The 19274-nt window shown below is 64.0% G+C and overlaps 1 protein-coding gene across 1 annotated transcript in view; it reads left to right on the forward strand.

The window, feature by feature from the left end:
• The first annotated feature begins 493 nt into the window (after window positions 1–493).
• Window positions 494–19274, forward strand: part of LOC119091159 (segmentation protein cap'n'collar) — a 47142-nt gene continuing 28361 nt past the window's right edge. Inside the window, exons 1-2 of the mRNA XM_037213819.1 lie at window positions 494–538; window positions 1037–1171. Of these exons, the coding sequence (XP_037069714.1) occupies window positions 1133–1171 (39 nt within the window). The 5' untranslated portion in view covers window positions 494–538; window positions 1037–1132. The remainder of the gene's footprint in view (window positions 539–1036; window positions 1172–19274) is intronic.

Below are 19274 nucleotides of genomic sequence, written 5' to 3' on the forward strand. Positions count from 1 at the left end.
CACACACACATACACACACAGACACAGAAACAGACAGACACACACACGCGCGCGCGCGGCCGCGGCGGCCGCGGCGGCCTGACGTGCAGTCTCGGACGTGTGGCCTGCATGACCGGCGAAACAGGCATTCTTCCGACTCATTGCCGGCCTGCCTTGACCTTATCGCTCATATTTCGCCGGCGTCGTAGTTTTGTTTACTACGTACGTGATACGGCGTTTTGATGGGCGCAGATGAATTAACAGAAATAGTTGTGCCGTCTAATGGTGGCGGGCGGCTGACCGGCGGTCGCGCGATGACGTGGGGTAGGTGGCGCTGCCGCCGCCGCGCCGCCGCCCCTCATTGTCGGCGCCTGAATGAGATGGCCGCGCGCGCGTGTGTGCCCGCCGTGACGCCGCTGCCTCGTCCGCAGGGGAGACGGTGCCGCGGGCGTCGCCCGAGGAGCCGGAGCCGGAGTCGGGCGCGGCGCGGGAGCCGCCGGCCGCCGGCGGAGCGCCCGGAGCCGGCCGCCGCCGCCGGCCGCACCACTGCGCCGACAAGGTGGGATCGGCGGGAAGAACCGCCGCACTGGCAGGGCGGGAGTAGCTGCTGGGTGTGTGTGAGGGGGAGGGGGATGGGAGAGACACCGACCATCCTGTAGCCAGAGCACTGACGTTGTGGTGGCTCTTGTGCCTCGCGCGGTTAACATGCTTGTCGCTAGATCACACCTGATAGGTTACTGGGGTGCCGTCGACCACTGCTCAAAGATTGCGTGTGTTGCACTGACGACTTCCGCCTCCAAGATCCGCGCTCTTGTGTGTTGTGTTTAGCAGCAGTGGTGACTGATGTGCCGAGCTGCCCATGAGCGGCACATAGCTTTTGTCTAAGCTGTGACAATTGGGATTTGCGGACCGGTCACTGGTCAGTCCGATAAGACGCTGTGTCGCCGCTCCGCCATGTCCGCCTGTGAGCCTCCTCTCCTGTCCGCCTGTGCCGCTGCTCTCAGCTGCAGACGAGGACCGCGTGTTGACGCCGTGTGTGTGCGTGTGCCGTGGTCAGGTCGCGGCCGCCCGTCACCCGTCCGGGGACGACTCGGGCCAGGGCAGCTCGGCCGAGTCGGAGTCGGGCGACACCGAGCTCGGTCTGCTCGATGAAATGATTCAGACGGCCCAGCGCCCTCCGGCCTCCATGCAGGTACGGTGCCGCACCAGCCCCATCCCGGCCAGAGAGAGAGAGAGAGAGAGAGGGAGAGAGAAAGAGAGAGACGCGCGTCGTCCGGGGGTGGGCGTCGTCCCACCCGCGCTGGACGCCGGTGGGGAGGGGACGCTGCTGCTGGCGGCTGGTGGCAGCCTGCTGCCGGGACGTGCAGTCGGCGCCCGGGCGCAGTGGCCGGACGGCTGAGCCGTCGCCGGGCGCCGGTGGGGAGGGGAGGCTGCTGCTGGCGGCTGGCGGCAGCCTGCTGCCGGGACGTGCAGTCGGCGCCCGGGCGCAGTGGCCGGACACCTGAGCCGTCGCTGGGCGCCGGTGGGGAGGGGAGGCTGCTGCTGGCGGCTGGCGGCGGCCTGCTGCCGGGACGTGCAGTCGGCGCCCGGTCGCAGTGGCCGGACGGCTGAGCCGTCGCCGGGCGCCGGTGGGACGGACCGCGGCGCCTCACGCTCCGGGCGACGCCGCTCGGCCGGCGGAAGCGTGCCGTCACGAGGCGCGGCCGGCGCCTCGGGTCGCGACCGGCGCCCCGCCGCCCGGAGCCGGCCTGGCGCCGGCCGCACGGCCCTCCATAATGCCTGGGAAGTGGCGCCACTTGGGGCCGTTTCAATTTGGGGAAATGTCAGCCGACGGCCGTGCTCTGTTTGTGTTTTGGGAACGGATACTTGAGCGTAATTGAGTGGGGTCGGGACAGGTGGGCTGGGGACTGGCTGGTGCGCTCTCCTGCCCGGCACTTCCGTGACGGGTGGCTGCCAGCTGGTGGCCCGCTCCCATCACGTCAAGTTGTCTGCTGTGGTCCGGGGTAGCGGGAGCTGGGACCCCGGGCTGGGTCCGTCGGGCTTTTTTCTAGCGGGTAGCGTTTAAATGGCCTGGGTTTCCCCGTATTCTGGCGGCACTTTACAACGCGGCTGCAGTGTTGACACAAACAATCAGCCCCATGCTGCCAACGGGCGTCGAGCGGGCGCGCGCGCACCGCCGCCGAGCTCGCACTTCAAACCCCCGCGTCCGGCCCGTGGGCAAGGGATAAACCAGCGGGCCACTCGTCTCTCACCCCTCCCCCGCCCCCCTCTCTCTCTCTCTCCCTCTCTCTCTCTCCACGGCCCCTGCCGACATTGCATGCTCGCTGCTCCCCTCGCACCGCCGCCGCCCTCCTCGGGAAGGGGCCGTTCCGGCCCGCCAGGTAAGTGCGCCGCCGACTCCAGGTCGTCGTCAGCAGGCCTGCCTCGTCAGCGCGGTGAGTGCGGCGCCGTTCTGGCCGGCGCGGCGGCCTTGTCGCCGGTGGCGGCGGCGCGGGCAGCGCTGCCGTCTCCAGCCGGCGGGCGCGGAGATTACCTACGACAAGCCGGCACGTCGGCCGCCGGCGCTCGTTACCGGCGCCGGGCCGTGCGCCCTGGCCGCAACTGACCAATGCTGCGGTTGCCGTACGGTGCCGCGGCCATTCCAAGCGGAACTAAAGGCGTGAAACTCGCCCGCCGCTGCGACCGTTTCCAACTGTAAACCGGGAAAGTGTGAAATATGCTGATTAAATGTTTGCGCGCCGCCCTCGCGCTACCTGTAATTCGCCGCCGGCCGCTTGTGATCGTTACCGCGACTAAGCAGAGTAATAAATAATTTAGATATTCATATTATAATATAACTAAAAATAATAGACGGTGGTGACCGCCTGGGGAGCCTGACCGGGCCATGCGCTGCAAGGCCCCCGGCCGGCTGGACCCCGCCCGCCTGGTAACGGCCCTGCGGTCCCACGGACGGCTGGCCTGCCGCTGCCGCTGCCGCCTGACGACAAGCCGGGCCCGGCGGCGGCCCGGTCAGGCGAACATGGCACGTCGCGGCGTCGGCGTCTCCGCGTGCGAGCCAGGTGTCGGGCGCTGTCTGGAAGAGGACCGTGCCGTCTGCGGATGGGCTCCGTATCTCCGCCGAGGGTGTGATCCTCGACGCCGGTCGTGGCGCGGTGATTTGCCCCGCCGGGTCGGGGACGCCGGCCGATCGCCCAGAGGTCGGCTTCGGCTGTCTTACCTCTCGCGGGGCTGGGCGCCATATACCAGCCTCTTCACTGGGCTCCTCTCCGGGAGGGGAGGAGGATGCCGACCTGATGTCTAGGTTCGTTGCATCTCCCCGGTGAGTGCCGCGTCCGGTTCGGCCGTGGCGTGTCTTCCCCGGCAGCGTCGGCTCGAGCTGCGGCCGTGTCGCGTCTTCCCCAGCAGGGTCGACTCGAGCTGCGGCCGTGGCGCGCCTGCCCCAGCAGCGGCGGCCCGAGCTGCGGCCGTGGCGCACCTGCCCCAGCAGCGCCGGCTCGAGCTGCGGCCAGGCCGCCCCCGCTCCGGGCGGCGGCGGTGATCTGTCGCCGGCGCTGGAGCCAGGCCGTGGGTGTTGGGTCGCCGCGTCAGCGCCGCCGCGCGCCGCCGGACGTGTCGGGCCGTACGGCCGGCGTATTTGCATGCTGATGGGCCGGCCGGCCGTCCCGGAGACGGGCACGGCGCCGCGCCGGGTCGGGGCCGGCCGCGGCGTCGAGGGCCGCCCGGCCGCCGCCGAGTGTTGACTCTGCCCGCCGCCTCTGTTGACTCGCCGCCTGTGTTTGCCCTTATGCTGCGCTGCGCATTTGCATAAATGCTTCTCGTCGTCGCCTGTGAGCGACATTGAAAGGTGAAAGACGCTCGGAGGAGGCTCGCTGGCTGGGACGACGGCGGAGAGGCGGTGGCCGCGTCGGTCGACCGGCCGTGCGCGGGTGGCGCCTGACTGTAATGCTCCTCACTCCCGTCCAGTTGCTGCGCGACGTCCTTCCTCGCGCTCAAGCTCGCGTTCGCCCACCGCACCGCATCGACGGCGTCGGGCCCCGCCATGTCCACGGCCGTCGTCCCCGACCGCCGGTGACCCCCGCTGCTGCAGCGCGTGCGATCGGTGCCCTGTGTCTCGGTGGGGGGAGGCAGGGTCGCTCGGTGCCCGCGGTGCGGTCCTGCGGCAGCGTCCGGCCGTCCCGTGTGAAGTGGCCCGTTTTCGCGGACGGCTGAGAGCGGCCGCGCGCCGCTCGACTGCACTGCACGGCGGCGGCGGCCGGCGACTGCACGGCTCGGCCGCGGCCGCACACGAACACCGGGCCGGCCGCGGCCGACGCTGCCGCCGCCGGCAGCCGACGCCCGCCGGATGCTAGGTGCCCTGCGGCGTTGTCGGAGGCAGCGCGGTCGGACGCGTGGACGGTCTGTCTATCGCGAATGGGAATCATTAACGGAGGTACTGGCGACGAGACTGAGGGTCGTTGTCGCGCGCCAGCATTAGGGCGGGTCGCACGGTCCAGCCTCATGCACAGTGCTGTGCAGCTCCGCGCCTGGCACGGTAGTCTGCGGGGCGAAGTCCGCGCCTGTGTACGTACTGTCGGGCATCCGTGTGCTCAGCAGTTGTTGACCGAAAGCCATTAAGCCTAGGAGGCCACTCAAATACAACGGTGAGGAGCTGGCACGACTTACCCGAATGCAAAGCGGCGGAGCAGATGCTAAATTAGCGGCGTGTTAACATGTGTGCACGGGGTGTTCCCCGCGACGTGTCATTGACGCCGGATGGTGGGAGGAGGGTCAGGGAGCGAGAAAAGTACAGCGCAGCCGTGAATTGGCAGTTTGATCACGCATGACGACGTTGCACTCTTCTGGCAATATCGGCAAAGCGATGACAAGTCCCTCCCGTATCTGGTTAATTATTCTTCGCATCTGGGGGAACTGAGGGCAAGTCGGGGCGAGGAGTGGCCGCTGTCTGATTATTTAAGTCATGCATTGGATATGTGATGTAAGCGTACCACGGAAACTGATTGCGAAGACGTGAAAATAAACACAGTTGTCGCTGTGGTCACTGATGAAGGTGCAGCGTCAGGCACTGGCAGAGCCGGTGGTGTTTTTCTGTCATGCATGATCGCGAGCCAGTCGTACAGTAGCTCGGGCGGCGTACTGTCACGCGAGGTTGTAAGCGTCTTGGATGGAGAAATGTCATATGGTTTTCGCCAGACATGTCTTATTTTCGTGACAAGGGCGCCTGGCCCGGGTCCTGCGGTAGTCTCCACCTGGTTGGACGTACTTTGCATCCTTGGGCAGTCATAGACCGGGAGGACAACAGGGACTGCAGCAACAAGCTCCGCTTGTTATGGGCTCGGATCCTGACAATGCTCACTTCGAACGCCTGTAGTAACTTAGAAGCTGCCGTGGACAAACATTTTACCCCATGTCATTTCATAGGAGTCATGCACATATCATTGGGTAAGGCTGAATTGATCTTATGTAATCTTAATTTGGGAAAGCGTGCTGGGCGAGTGCACAGTGGGCCTGGAGACCGAACAACATAACCACGAAAATAAAGTAGGAGTTCTGCGGAGCAGTGGCTCCCGTGGGACGCGCGGACATAAGTCTGGCACGGCAGGAGCAGTCCACGTGTCTACTTCCCGTGCATACCGCGGGTGTCGGACATTCTTCGGACGCAGTGTTCTATTGGCTGCGAGTCGCAGTGTCGTCTCCCGCTGACTGTCTCGCCGTCGGACGGCCGCTGAGGGGAGTGGGACGCCGGCGCCAGGCGTCATGGAGGATGTTGTGAGGCGTCGGGCACCGTTGGCTGACCCTCAGCGACGAGGCTTGGAGGCTGACCGGACTGGTAAGGCGGCCCGTGAGTGGCGTGGGATACCAGTGTTCCGCCCGATTTGGCCCGGGCCGCCCCACTATCTGATGGCCGTCGGCGGCCGACAGACTACATTAGGTGCTTTAGTTCAAGATGCCATTAATCGCTCCGCAAGGTGGCTTGCTGAGGGAGTCAGATCGGTTGTGAAGTGTTAGCTCAACTGCTAACTTAAACTTCGACGCGTCTATGATAGTACTGCGCATTTCGGGGGGTGCAGTTGCAGCACAATAAATGCATTATTTGAGCGAGTCATCGTGTTGATAGCAACATGCCACTTCTCTGGTTTTGTGTATTGATTTATTTATATTGTGGGTGACATCCTTAGCACCCGACCGAGGATACTCGGGCTGCTCTCGGCCAGTAATGCTTAATGAGCCCACCGGCTGCAATGCGTGTATACGGAAACGACGCCTTCGATGCTGTGTCATATTTTACGTCGTCTAGGTACATTTAAGAGCAATAAGAAGGCGTTATGAAGGTTATACTAACGGATTCGCGTGATCTTAGTCACATCGCGACGAGGCGATTTGTTACAAGAGGTGCGGGGCTGCTCCAGTATTTGAGATACATGACGACGAAATGTTAGGATCAGAACACGATTGGCAAGGGTGTGTTGGAAGCGCCGTCTCCCCTCCCCCTGTCGGCACCTCGTCCCCTCTCGCGCTCTCTCCGCCACTCTGTACGCATTTGCCACCAAATCCATTGAGGCGACTGAGCTTGACTTTAGTGTCGGCGGTCGCCGGTGGGCGGCGCTGCGGTCGGTGGTCGCGTGGGAAGCTCGGTGCGATTGCTGCGCCGGCACGGGTCCGGCTGTTACCCGCCCCCAGTTCCCCTTGCATGTATTTACGTCCGGTTATAAACGACGCGCCCCGTGGCCCCAGGGGACCTACAGGCCATTGCCCTTGCTCCCGATTGTACCTTATTATCAGCCTGAAAAGGTGACCCCGCCGTCTGCCGTATGACAAATCTACACATATCTATACAAGCACCGCTAATTATAGGGCGCCGCTCCGGGGCTGTTGCGCGCCGTAGTTTTTTGCAACATTTCTATCCGATGCACACTGACGGGATATTAATAATACGTCTGTGAATGGCCTCGGCGCATTTATCACGGCGCCGGCGGGACACGAGTAGCCTGCGGAGCGGCCGGTCGGCGGCTGGACCGGGCGCCGCGGCATGGGGCGCCGGCGGCAGGGCGGGCGCGCCGCTCACTGCCTCCCGCTTCTCGGCCCCACCCGGCCCCGCACCGAGCTCAGTGGCTCGGGTCAGCATCAGCGTCAGCACGTGACCAGCACCGAGCGTGCCGGCGGTCCGAGTGCTGCGGCCACTCCGCCGCCGCTGTCCTCCAGGTGGGGCGGGCCGGGCCGCGCGCCGCTCGGCTACCGGGGCGCCGCTGGCGTGTGCCGTGGCCCGACCAGCCGGGCCTGCAGAGCGGTGGCGTGCCGCGGGCCGACGCCACCGGCGCCTGAAAGTGGGCTGGTCTCGCCGGCCGGCGGTGCCGGCGCGTGCGCGCCCACCGCGGCCGGGAAAACCCCACTGTCGCCGCGCCACGCCGCGCCGCCGTGTTCAGGGTCGGTTTCGCCCCATGTGCTGGTGCACATCCCGCGTGCGCCGGCTCCGGGCGTCCAGGTGGGCCGCCGAGCCGCCGTCGGTGCTGGTCTGACGGCGGACCGTCGGCGCGGTCGGCGAGTCCGCCCGCTGCACGGCATCACCGCCAGTATATCAATCACGGGCATCCGGTGGGTGGGGAGGCGGCGGCGGATGGGCCCCGATGGCTGGGCGGGGTCGCCGTTGCAAGGGGCGCAGCTGTGCCGGGCTCTCGTGTGGCGTCGACCGCCGCGCGGACCGCGCTGGGAACGCCGCGCCGCGCCGTCGCTCGCCGACGTACGCATGGCTTGTCGCGAAAGCATTTGCAAAGTCGGCCACATTGATGGATACCCGGTAATTGCTGTTTAGTTACATATTATCATCGGGCGGTTGCATGAGGCGGGCCCATTACGGCCACCGCAAATAATTACAAACGACACAGCCGAGTTATGCCGGCTTAGTGGTGGTGCGGCGGGCGGCGGCGGCGCGGCGGGCGGGGTCTGCGAGCCGGCCGGGCGCCGCCGGCGGCCGCACGTGTTGACGGCCGCAGTTGGCGTCGAGCGCCGGCCGCGCCACGGTAGCGCGCGGCGCGTGGAGCCGGTGCGTGCGCAGTGCGCTGGTGGCGGCGGCTCGGGGTGCCGGCAGTGCTGTGCGGTGCGGCGGTGGCGACAGCGGCGTGACGTCGCCGACGCAGACCGACGGGCGGCGGATCCCGACGCACTCGGTTTGTAGAGGCGGGCAGAGCGGAGCGGGGCCCGCCGCCGGCGGCGCAGCCGGCCGGGGTTTTCCGCCGACGGCGGCCCGTCCCGCTCGCTGGATCCCACGGGAGGCCGCCGTGCAGTGTGACGGCCTCTTTCCTAAGGAGCGCGGTGCAGCGCGCCCGGCCGCTGGCGGCCGTGGCAGCCACTGTCGGCCGGTGCGGAGCGTCGGCGCCGGCGCGGTGGGCGGCGTCGACGACGTGCGGGCGCCGTCCGAGCGCACGGCTCCGGCCTGTCCTGCCGCCGGTCGGCAGTGACCGCCCCGGTCGCCGCCGAGCTCGTGCTGACCTAGGGCTCACGGCGCGCCAACTGGGGGCCGTGGCAGACATGCTGTGATGCGAAATGTGGGTGTCTGCTCTTGGTGGGAGTCGGGGTCTGAATTTGATTGTGAATCTGGGTCTGTCGTGTATGACTATGTGTTGACACAGTTGTGTAAGACGATGCTCAAAGTGGTTGGGATATATTGGCAACAAGTGACAGGGCGTTACCGTTTGCGAAGCGAATGTAATTTGGGAGCGGCTGTAAAATGTAACATGCCTCCTGGTACAACTCGTAGGTTAAAACATTTCAGGCAGCTAGTGTTCATTTACACTCGTATTCTTGCACGTCACAATGAGGCTAATCGTGAAGCTTATTAATGATGACCCACGTCCTGTGTCGGCGTTGGCCTCGCCAAATTAAAGGCAAAAATAAGCCCACCGCGAACATTCCCCTGTCGGTAAAGAGACGGCGAAAGCCTGCTATTTTGCATTCGGCTGGTCTGAATGTTCAGCAATTGTGTCGGCTCTCACGGGAGCCGAAGCCGACGACCGCCGAGCCGGCGCCGGACGCGGCCCTGCCGTGCGTCCAGCGAATGTGTTCATTAGCGGCATCGGTGTATCGGGAAAGTGTGATGGCGTGCCGTGCCGCCGCGTCATTCGTCATGGGCGGGCGCCATCGTGCATGCAATCGGCCGTTCATCAGTTCTCACGGGCGCGTCCAGTCGCAAAGGCTATTTACACTCGGCCGTGCGGCTCGGGGTCCGAGCGCGCTTGTGTGGTGCGGAAGCCGCGGCGGGTGGCCCGCCGCCCAGCCGGCGCCGGCCGCCGCTGTCGCGCTGCCTGGTGTGAGGCGTCAACAGACCGACAGGCTGGGTGCTCGAACCGGTGCCGAGCCACCGTCTCGTGGCACAGTGGAGGCTGTTGAGCGCAGCGGCGGATGGTGTATCCAATGTTGGATGCCCGTGGGTGCACGGTTGGCGACGGACAGTGAACAAATCGTCGATCAGAATCGCTCTGCTGTTGCCGATCTCTGGATTGCACCGAAAGCAAGTACAGCGGCTTCCATTATTTACCTTCCGTTCTGGTGAATGACAACGGGCTTCCGCGTAACTATTGCCTTCTAGCGGGAGATGCCTGTGCTCTGGGAAACAAGGTATACAAAAATGCAACGGTTGTTCTGCTTCACTCGATAAGCATGTAGCCCCTTTTTTCCGTAGTTTGACAGTCTCTGCTTTTGGAATTGCCTTCGACATTACATGAGGCATGAGGTTTGCCGTTTTCCTCTAAAACGACAAGTGCCGAGCGAGTCTGACGAGGCGATAGCTGGGCCCCTCGAGCCAGGCTGGGGACGCGTCCGCGGCGTACAGATCGGCAACTGGTATTCTGCACTGCTTGGGGTCGCGCGCCACACCCCATGAAGAGTACAGGTATTGATTTATTTGGGGTGGTCCGCGGCGTGTTCCTCATTTTATCCTGCAGCTGTGGCGCAACCCACTAGCTTCCGACTGTGCGGCTGCCGGAAAAGGAAGTGGTGCGATGAGCACAGTTTATGGCCCATTTTTGGCAGCGGCTCACGCTAGTAAGTGACGGGAGATCCGATGAGAAATTATGAAAAGGCGGTATGGAGTACGGGAAAATAAAACACGCAAAAATGCGATTACAGATGTTGTTGTAATAATGATGATTTCTGACCCCGAATCGTTTTCTCCGGAAGCCCCCATTGCCGGCGGTGGTACGTGTCAAGTTAGTTACCTCGGGTGCCGTGCCAGAAAAGCCGTCAGGAGCGCACCAGAGGGAGACCAGGGTGTCGGTTGAACTTGTGGTGTGCTTGAAGGCGTCTGGGCCCGATTGTTTCCGGACTGAGCATTGCATATGTGGGGTCGTCTAGAACTCCTAGATTTTAATGTCCCCCGCTCGAATGGTTAAGATGTCACGGGGATTTTTTTCAAATATTAATGTCCCCGGCTCGAATGATTGAGATATTTCCGGGGAGCATATATCTGTCGAAACTGTGGCACATGCGTGTCTTGGAAGTGTGGTAGGGCTTAAATGTTCGGTGGTGTTACGTGCCTGTGACGTGCCCGTTGGAATCAGCCGGGAGAAAAATAACTTTGGTGCTCAGATGTCAACGCTGCCGTTGCGTTTCCGTCTAAATTAATGCAGTCTGTATTGTCGCCGCAAAGGCTGTCTTCAAGGGGGAGGTTGCTTCTTCCGGTTATCCGTGTGTCCGTGTGTTTTCCTGACAGACGAACTTCTGAGCAGTCTGCAGCCGCATTGTAAACGCCCTCTTTGTCGCATGTCTGCGGTGTTCTCATCAGCTGAGCAAACTTGACGCTGCCATGGAACTCAGTGCATAGATACGCTGTGTTTCATTTCATTTGAGTCATTGCATTTTGAATTGGTAGAGTACTGGCTTGGCGGAAAGTTGCAAGGAGTCCTTCCAGCCATCTTTCTTCGTTAAGAAAGTGAGCGCGAGGCACGTCACCGCGAACCCTGCTGTGAACGGCGGCGTCAGTCACTTGTTGAGTTGGTTTTGCTGAAGTGTGTTTTAATGACGTTGTTTTGCGATAACGACGGTTAACGTTGACACAACAGTAAAACTCTGCCATAATCCCTGTGCTACTGGGATCTTTTATTTGGTCAATGCACCAGCGACGGTACGGGTGTGCCGGCAGAACGAGGTGTTTTTAAGTTGGTTGTCCATGACCAAGCTCTCCGAGCTATGCTCTGTCGTTCGCATTGGAATTTGATGCATTCGTTTCTGATCGAGTTCAGATTCGGTAACTGGTTCACGGCCCAGTCATTAGCCCCGTCACCAGACACAACAGAGCTGGGTACGTGTCGTGTTGATTTGAGAGCCGTCTCGGCGCCGCGGTCGTCGCTGTGTGACCTGACGTACAGGGCATGTAACAGATGCGTGGCAGTCTCGACCAGACGCCAACGCGCACATGTTGCGTTCACCTGCTGGTCATTGTACTTGCGCAGGGAACTGTTACGTTGCCCAAGACTGCTTTGCCATGTCGTGAGCTCTATAAATACATCAATATGGGAACGTTCGTTGTTCACAGCCAACTATCGCGAATATTCATAGCTGGCCCGTAATGGGATTTGCTGGGGGTGCTCATTGCGGTGCTGTTGGGAGTCGTATTCCTCGTATATCACCCTTCATAAGCATAATTCACTACAGGTGGCAATTAGCTCACTTGACGTAGTGGTTATGTGCTGGCAGCGGAGCGCTGTGCGTTGCTGGTCGTCCGTTACTCCGCGCATGCGCGCTGTCCCATAATGTGCTGTGCCGCGCAAGCGCGCTTGCAGCCGGGTGGCTGGCTGGCTGGCGGCCGGACGCCCGTCGCGCCGCTCCGCTCCTCTTCGGCTCCTCTGTCGCCGTTATTCACACATGTGGAAAATTGTCGGAACTTTCGCGCGACAAGTGCCCCAAACAAAGCGTCATGCTCGACGGCGCCCATTCGCCGCGGCCAGGGTCGGGCGGCGACGCGGTCGGTCCTGCGCTCGGACGCGCCGCCCGTTACGGCCGCGGCGCCCTGCAGGCGGGCGCCGCTCCAGCCGGCGGCGCGCACGCCCGCGGCGCCGGCGCCGCCGTCCGCCTGGCGACGCTCGGTCGCCCCGGGATGAGGCGCCGAGTGTCCGCGATGCCGGCGAGATTCCTGTCCTCTGGTGGGTGACCCCGCCGGGGCGGAGCTTCGCTGAGCGTCACTGAGCCGCGGAGGGGTCACCTCAGACCGGAGGATCTGGCGCGCTGTTGGGACTGGCGGCACCCGAGAGGCGACCGGTTGTGGTCGGGTGGGCGGCCGGGCGCCGGCTGGCCGAGTGTTTTCGCTGCCGCCCACAGCGGCCCACGGCGCCCTCTTGGCAGACCGCTTCGCACGACGCGGCGTCGAGTGGCCGCCGGGCGGCCCACGCCTGGCCGTCCGTCGGCGCCCCCGCCCCGGCCGGCCGCACCCGGACGCGCGCCTCACAGAGGTCATGCTGGAGTCTGCCGCTGCCGCTGCCGCCACGCAGAGCGGGGCGGCTGGGCCCGGACGCGCGCCTCTCACAGAGGTCACGCTGGAGTCTGCCGCTGCCGCTGCCGTCATGGAGAGCGGGGCGGCTAGGCCTGGGCAGAGGACTCCACCCTGTCACAACGCCAGCGCCGTCTGCAGAGAATGCCACGGCGGGCGGGCGTCCGGGCGAGGCGGGCCAGACGGTTGGTCGGGTGGTGGAATAAGAGGTGATCCTGATGGCGTGTCTGGTCCCCGTAGTCCTGGCGCACGCCGTGTTGCCAGGCTGCCGGCGTCTGCCCTCCCCTCCCCGGAAGCGGGAGCCGTTCCCAAGCTTTACTGGGCTACCCGCTCGTAATGTTGGGCGTGCTTTACTGGCGCTGGTCACGGCTGGCGCCGCCTCCCAACTCCACACGGGCGTTCGGGAGAAAACATAGCTGCGGTCTCCCGAGAGACGTCGCGGCGCTGGTCGGCTGGCGGTCCGCTGTGTGCCGGCGCTGTTTGGGGCCGCTGTTCGATCGGGGATGAGGAAGAGGCGCGCTCGCTCGCGCCGCGGGCCTGCCGCGACCGCGGCCGAGGTCGCGGTGCACCCGGCAAACCGGACCCTGACTCTGCCGGACACCGGCGGCCGAGTGGCCGGCGCTCAATATTTGCCGATCCGACCGCCGTATCAATCACGTACGGCTGCTGTTGACTCGGCGGCCACCTGCTAATGGTGTTTGTGTTGACGTGTTCGGCGGGGGTCGCCCGCCGGCCGGGCCGGAGCCCATGTCACCGGGCCTCGCTCCGGCGGCGGCGGCGCCGGCGCCGGCACGTCTCCGCCCCGGAAGCGCGATCGCTGATGGATGTGGCCGCGTAAATCACCGCCGCCTGCACTGTTGCAGCCCGTCCGGCCGATAATCGGGGCTCGGCCGGCTGACCGTCACCCGCGCCGCGCCGTAATTAATGGCTTGTGGAAGTGGCGGAATGGCGGCAATCACGGAAGCAGCGCGGTGCAACCAGGGTCGCGTCGCTGCCGCCGCCACCGCCGCCGGTGGAGCCGGTGGAGCCGCGCGCACGGCGAACCCGCCGGTGGAGCCGCGCGCACGGCGGACCTGCGCACGCTGGCGACAGTGATGGATGGATGAACGGCCGTCTTTGCGCGGCCAGACGCGCCTGTTGATCCCGCGGCCACGGATTTGATGAATCATTAATTTACGAGCGGCATTTTCACATCGGGTCGTGTCGTGTCATAATGGGCCCGGTTTACGGCGACGGGCGCCGATTGTGCCGCGGAGAAACCGCGTCCGCGCCGTGTTGCCGCGGCGCGGCGTCTTTTGTCGCCGCGCGGTTTCACCTCCCGTTAGGCGAGGATCACGCCGCGGACGGAGGCTGCGCTCGGCCGCGGCCGCCGCCGCCGCGCCGGCCGGCCCCCCGCCGTCCGCCTCCGGCCGGCGGCCGGCCGCCCGTGACCGGGCGCCGGCGCCGCGCGCCCCCCGCGCCGCGCCGCCGCGCCTGACGCGTCTCCGGCGCGCCGCCGCCGCCGCCGCCGCCGCCCGTGACCCGTACAAAACGGCACCCAGACGCCGGCTATTATTGAAATGACGTAAACACGGCACCACGCGTGCAGGAAGTTCGCGTGGAGATTTACGGACTGGTGACATGGCAGCCCGGCGCGGTGTGCCCAGGTGTTCCGGAGGCGCCGCGCGGACTCTGCGTCCGTCGCCGCCCGGGAGTTCCGGTAGCTGCGCCACGGCTCGGTGATCGTGATTGTGCAGAATTCCTATACCTACATTATGAAATTGTGGCTTTCCGGTGTGATTTATGGCGCATTTGCAGCGCCGCGCGCACGCATCGCTCCTGCCGGACTGTCTCCTTTGAACGGGCACCGTTAGATTCGCCGTGCGGGCGCCGCACACGCAGAGAACTTTGTGCGAAACTGTGCTGTTCGTACGTGCCGTTACTGGCGCGTTGGGAGAAGGCCGTCGCTTTCGTTATGGAGAATTGGGGAGTGGGACAGGGCGACGGCCGTGGGCTGTGGTAAAGTTCAGGAGCAATTTGTCGCCCTGCCACCGAACGCTTCATATGCGGTAGTGTAATTGGCTTCTCAGGAAACACAAGTCATTGTTTTCCAGGCAGTGCTCCGGACATAACCATCCATTCAGCGTTTTGAGCTGCTCTGGCCAGCCGAGTGATGCTTGGTGAAGCCACAGTCGTGCGGCACGCACTTGCCTGGCATTTCACGCCACAGGAGAAGTCGGGGGAGGCGCGTGCCGGTCCGGAGCGGCGGCGTCTCGGCTGCCGTGCCCTCGGCCTATTAGCTCTCCTCCCCTTCGTGCGTCGCATGTGTTTCGCCAGTGCGGTAACGCTGCGAGGGCCGCTATGGTTTAATTAGCGGCATTTGTGATCATCAATTAGCGGCAAATCCCAGTCGCCCCTTCCGTATGCAGCGCTGCCGTCTGCGTACGGGGCGTGTCGGTACAGACGCCGGCGGCGTATGGCGGCTGTGTTGTCCGTACATCCGACGGCGGCGGACGCTGATCAGCCGGAGCGCTCGCAGCAAGCCGGCTCGCCGACTCGTCTCTGTCGGCCAGATCCTGGTCCTGTATCGTACTGTCGAGTGTCTGGTCCATTGGGCAGCCCCAGCCCTCTGGTACAACGTCCGACAGGCAGCCCCAGCCCTCTGGTGCAGCGTCCGACGGGCAGCCCCAGCCCTCAGATACAGCGACCGACGGGCAGCCCCAGCCTTGCTACAGCGTCCGACGGGCAGCCCCAGCCGTCTGGTGCAGCGTCCGACGGGCAGCCCCAGCCGTCTGGTACAGCGTCCAGCGGGCAGCCCCAGCTGTCTGGTACAGCGTCCGACGGGTAGCTCCAGCCCTCAGGTACAGCGACCGACGGGCAGCCCCAGCCCTCAGGTACAGCGACCGACAGGCAGCCCCAGCCCTCTGGCACAGCGTCCGACGGGCAGCTCCAGCCCTCTGGTGCAGCGACCGACGGACAGCCCCAGCCTTCTGGTGCAGCGTCCCACGGGCAGCCCCAGCCGTCTGGCACAGAGTCTGACGGGCAGCTGCATTCGTTCGATGCCGTGTCGGGTGGGCTGGCGGCATCTTATCCTGCATCTGACGGGAAACTGTGCATGTGCAATGAACTATCCCCCGGTAACTCAGCTATCGCGCTGTGGAGGAATCATAAGATTGAGCTAGTTTGTTGGTCACTTCGTGGGCGGGATCTTTCTCGGAGTGCCATTTTCAGGCTCGAAATTTGCATTCCATTCAGCTGACGAATGACCGTCAGCGGTCGGCGCATCTGAGTGCCTTTATTGTCACCGTTAGCAGCTGCTGTCGCGTTCTTCAGCGTCTCTGTCGTTCAGTTGCCTAAACAGGTGGTCTTGCCGTAGCTCTGGCGCTCTCTGCAGCTCCGCACAGTCTCGCCGGCGCTCCGCAGCTCCACATAGTCCCACCGGCGCTCTACAGCTGCACACAGTCCCGCCGGCGCTCTGCAGCTCCACACAATCCCACCGGCGCTCTGCAGCTCCGCACAGTCCCGCCGGCGCTCTGCGGCTGCACACAGTCCCGCCGGCGCTCTGCAGCTCCACACAATCCCACCGGCGCTCTGCAGCTCCGCACAGTCCCGCCGGCGCTCTGCGGCTGCACACAGTCCCGCCGGCGCTCTGCAGCTCCGCACAGTCCCGCCGGCGCTCTGCAGCTCCACACAATCCACCGGCGCTCTGCAGCTCCGCACAGTCCCGCCGGCGCTCTGCGGCTGCACACAGTCCCGCCGGCGCTCTGCAACTCCATGCAGTCCCATCGGCGCTCTGCAGCTCCATGTAGTCCCTTCAAGCTAGTTGATTTGGATCCCGGTTAGCTGGTGAATGTGAGCAGTTCACAGGTTTTTAGGATCATATCAATGTTACAGAGCAATTATAGTTTACATGGCATGTACGCAATTCTATGAGGGTGAACAGCTCGTATGACCAGGCTAGATATGCACGGTATTTGGTGCTGCCGGGCCGACGCACGACGTGCGTGGTACGCGCTAATTGCCGAGGCTCTCCGGTCGTTCGTTGTCGGCCGTGTTCTCGGCGGGATGTCCTCGGGCCGTCCATCTGCGGGTGGCTGTCCCGCGCGGTCCGGTGACCGGCTGCCGGACCGACAGCCGTGCCCCCGTCTCTCCCTTCGCCGGAGCGCGGCCGTCCGTCTCGTGCCGCGACCAGCCGCCTGTGAGCGCGGCGTGGCGGAGCGTGCAACGCTGGGACGCGGAGCCGTTCCCCCAGTTTCCGCGGATGCGCGTCGTCAGCGGGCCGCTCCTTGGCCGCGCCCGCGGCGCCAGCGTCATTACAGTAATTCGCCGCCATTATTAGCCCATTGTCGGAGTGGGCCGTCCGCGCCGCGGCGCGGCCCTGTTTGCCGTCCGGCTCATTGCACAAATTCGGCACGCTAGTGGCGCCGCGCCGCGGCCGCCGCTCGAAGCAGCCGTTCCTTTTTTGCCGGCTGAGCATTGTCGCCATGGAGGCGGCCTTCGGGTTTCCCCGCGAGCGCATTTTCGAATAGTGCGGCCCGCCGGGACTCGAAGCGTCGATTCGTGCCTTTTGTTAGCCCGAGTCTGGCTGTTTCTTGCCGGCGCCGGTGATCTTGACACCATCGCATTGTTGGCGGCGTCTTCAATCACCAGCATCTGTGAAGGGTTGCCCGGGGGCGATTCAAGCGCTCTGCTCGCGCGGAAGATGTTTCGTGCTGCGAACTGCAGCGAAGGCTCTGACTTATACATGCCTTAAATGGCCGTAGCTCGTCGAGGTCTGACAAGTGATAAACGATGTCGCGTTATTTTCAGCGCGTAAAATATTCCTGCTGGCGGGCGCTGCGCTCCTGCGAATTAAGTGAGCAGCGTTGGTAGCCGGTGCGGTAGTAGCGCATCTAAAGCGCGTGTCGCCTGACGGCCTTCCCTAGAGCTGCAGAGCGGTGATTTGTACGCCGCGACAAAACGGCGCGATGTATAGCCGTCCACAAATCTGTCGAGCGGCGGGCGGCGGCGGCCGTGTGGGGGCGACGCTCCGGAGCGGGCCGGCGCCGGGTGCAGGGGCCGCCGTTGCACACCCGGCCGACGCTCCGAGCGCGCTCACCCTCCCGGCCGGCCGAGACGGCGCGCCGCTGGCCGCCGCCATCATTTACGCCGGACGCAATTATTTAAAGGGTGTCCTGAAAGGCGGCCGATCCATTTTTGTGACGGGCCTCATCAGGGCGCGGCGCTGCGGCCGATACAATCTGCGCCAGAATGCCGGCCCACCGGCGCCTAATGGACGCTTTCAATAATTCCTTGCAAAAAGGCAGATCGCCACGCCGATGGCCACTTTTGAAGGGCTGAAATTACAGGCATGCGGTGGGTTTTGCGCGCGTCGAGCCGTTGACCCGGCAGCGTCCCGCGGCGTGTCGGCTTGATCGGCATCAGGCGGCGCCGGCCTCAGACGGCGCCCTCTCCCGCCGCTCAGCGACGCTCTCGGACGGGGCGTGGTGCTGGGCGCCTCCCGCGGCGGCTCGCGCGCGGCGGCGGCCCGTCGCCATCGGCTGCACACGGCCGTGGTGTACTGCCGGCGTGGCGGCCGCATGCGATCAGATCAGGAGGCCTGGGTACTCGACGCTGACGTGCATCTTGGTTACGTAATAGTGCTTCGAGTTCTGTAGCTACGGGCGTCAGCGCAAGCGGCGCCGCACCGCACAGTGCTTATGGAGCTCAGGCTGCGCCACAGCCCGGTGCTCGGGTGTCGCATCGCACAGAATCAGCCCCAGTTGGGAGCAGTGCCTTCCTTTGGAAAGCCGGGGTAATCGGCGTTTGGGTGCTGACAGTCAAGATTTTGACGTTAGGCACAGTGGCGTAGTCAAAGGGGTCTCTGGACCTATGTCCCCCCCCCCTTCACCACCTGTCTGGTGGTGGCGGAGGCCACCGGGTCAGAAGACTTCAGTACTCTTTGGCCGTTTAAGCCACCCAAAGGACTTCTAAGACATGAAAAACGTATCCTATAGGGATCAAAATGGGACACGAGACCTGAAAAGGTCCACGAATAAAAAACGGCTCGATGGCTACGAAGTGGATGCCCTGGGCTGAAAGGGCCTCCTATGCTCCGATTTGGCCCCTCTCCTGGGTGGCGTCCTGGCTACGCCTCTGCTTCAGGCCAATGGCCATGTATGTCGAACATGATCTTAACAGCCCGGAATTACTGCTGCAAATCCCCCTCGGCCCTCTTCGAAGTCCCTGTTCCCTTGGACGGCGAGTTCGGTAACCCACCGGGCGGGGAGCTGCGGTCTGCTGACTGGCGCAGACCCGTCCGTGAAGGCAACCCACCGGGCGGCGAGCTGTGGCCCGCAGACTGGTGAGGTGTGGACTGCAGACTGGCGAGCTGCGGTCTGCAGACTGTCGAAGACTGGTCCGTGGAGACATCCCAACGGGTGGCGAGTTGTGGCCTGCAGACTGGCGAACTGCGGTCTGCAGACTGGCGCAGACCCGACCGTGAAGACATCCCGGCGGCAAACGGACATACTTCGGCCGATGGATACTCATAACGCTCTTTGATTGCACCTATGCAAGCTGAAAGCCTCTCGCCTTTGCCTTTTTAATCCCGTGTAATTACCCTTATGCATTATTAAAGCACAGAATGGAGGAATGATTAATGAAGTGCACTAATGGTGCCTCGTTTCTCTCCGCCGAGGTGAAACGGTGCAAAAAGTGTTGTGTCGGCCTTTTTGCAGCGCCAGTGTCCGTACACTTTGCGCGTGAGAAGAAGAGACGGTCGGAGGGTCCCCTCCGGTGCGCGTACCCGGAGGGGAGGGGAAGGTGGGACTCGCCGCCGGCATCCGGGCCTTATGCAATG

This window comes from Pollicipes pollicipes, unplaced genomic scaffold (genome assembly GCF_011947565.3).
Source record: "Pollicipes pollicipes isolate AB1234 unplaced genomic scaffold, Ppol_2.1 Scaffold_3321;HRSCAF=3900_pilon_pilon_pilon, whole genome shotgun sequence".
Taxonomy (NCBI): domain Eukaryota; kingdom Metazoa; phylum Arthropoda; class Thecostraca; order Pollicipedomorpha; family Pollicipedidae; genus Pollicipes; species Pollicipes pollicipes.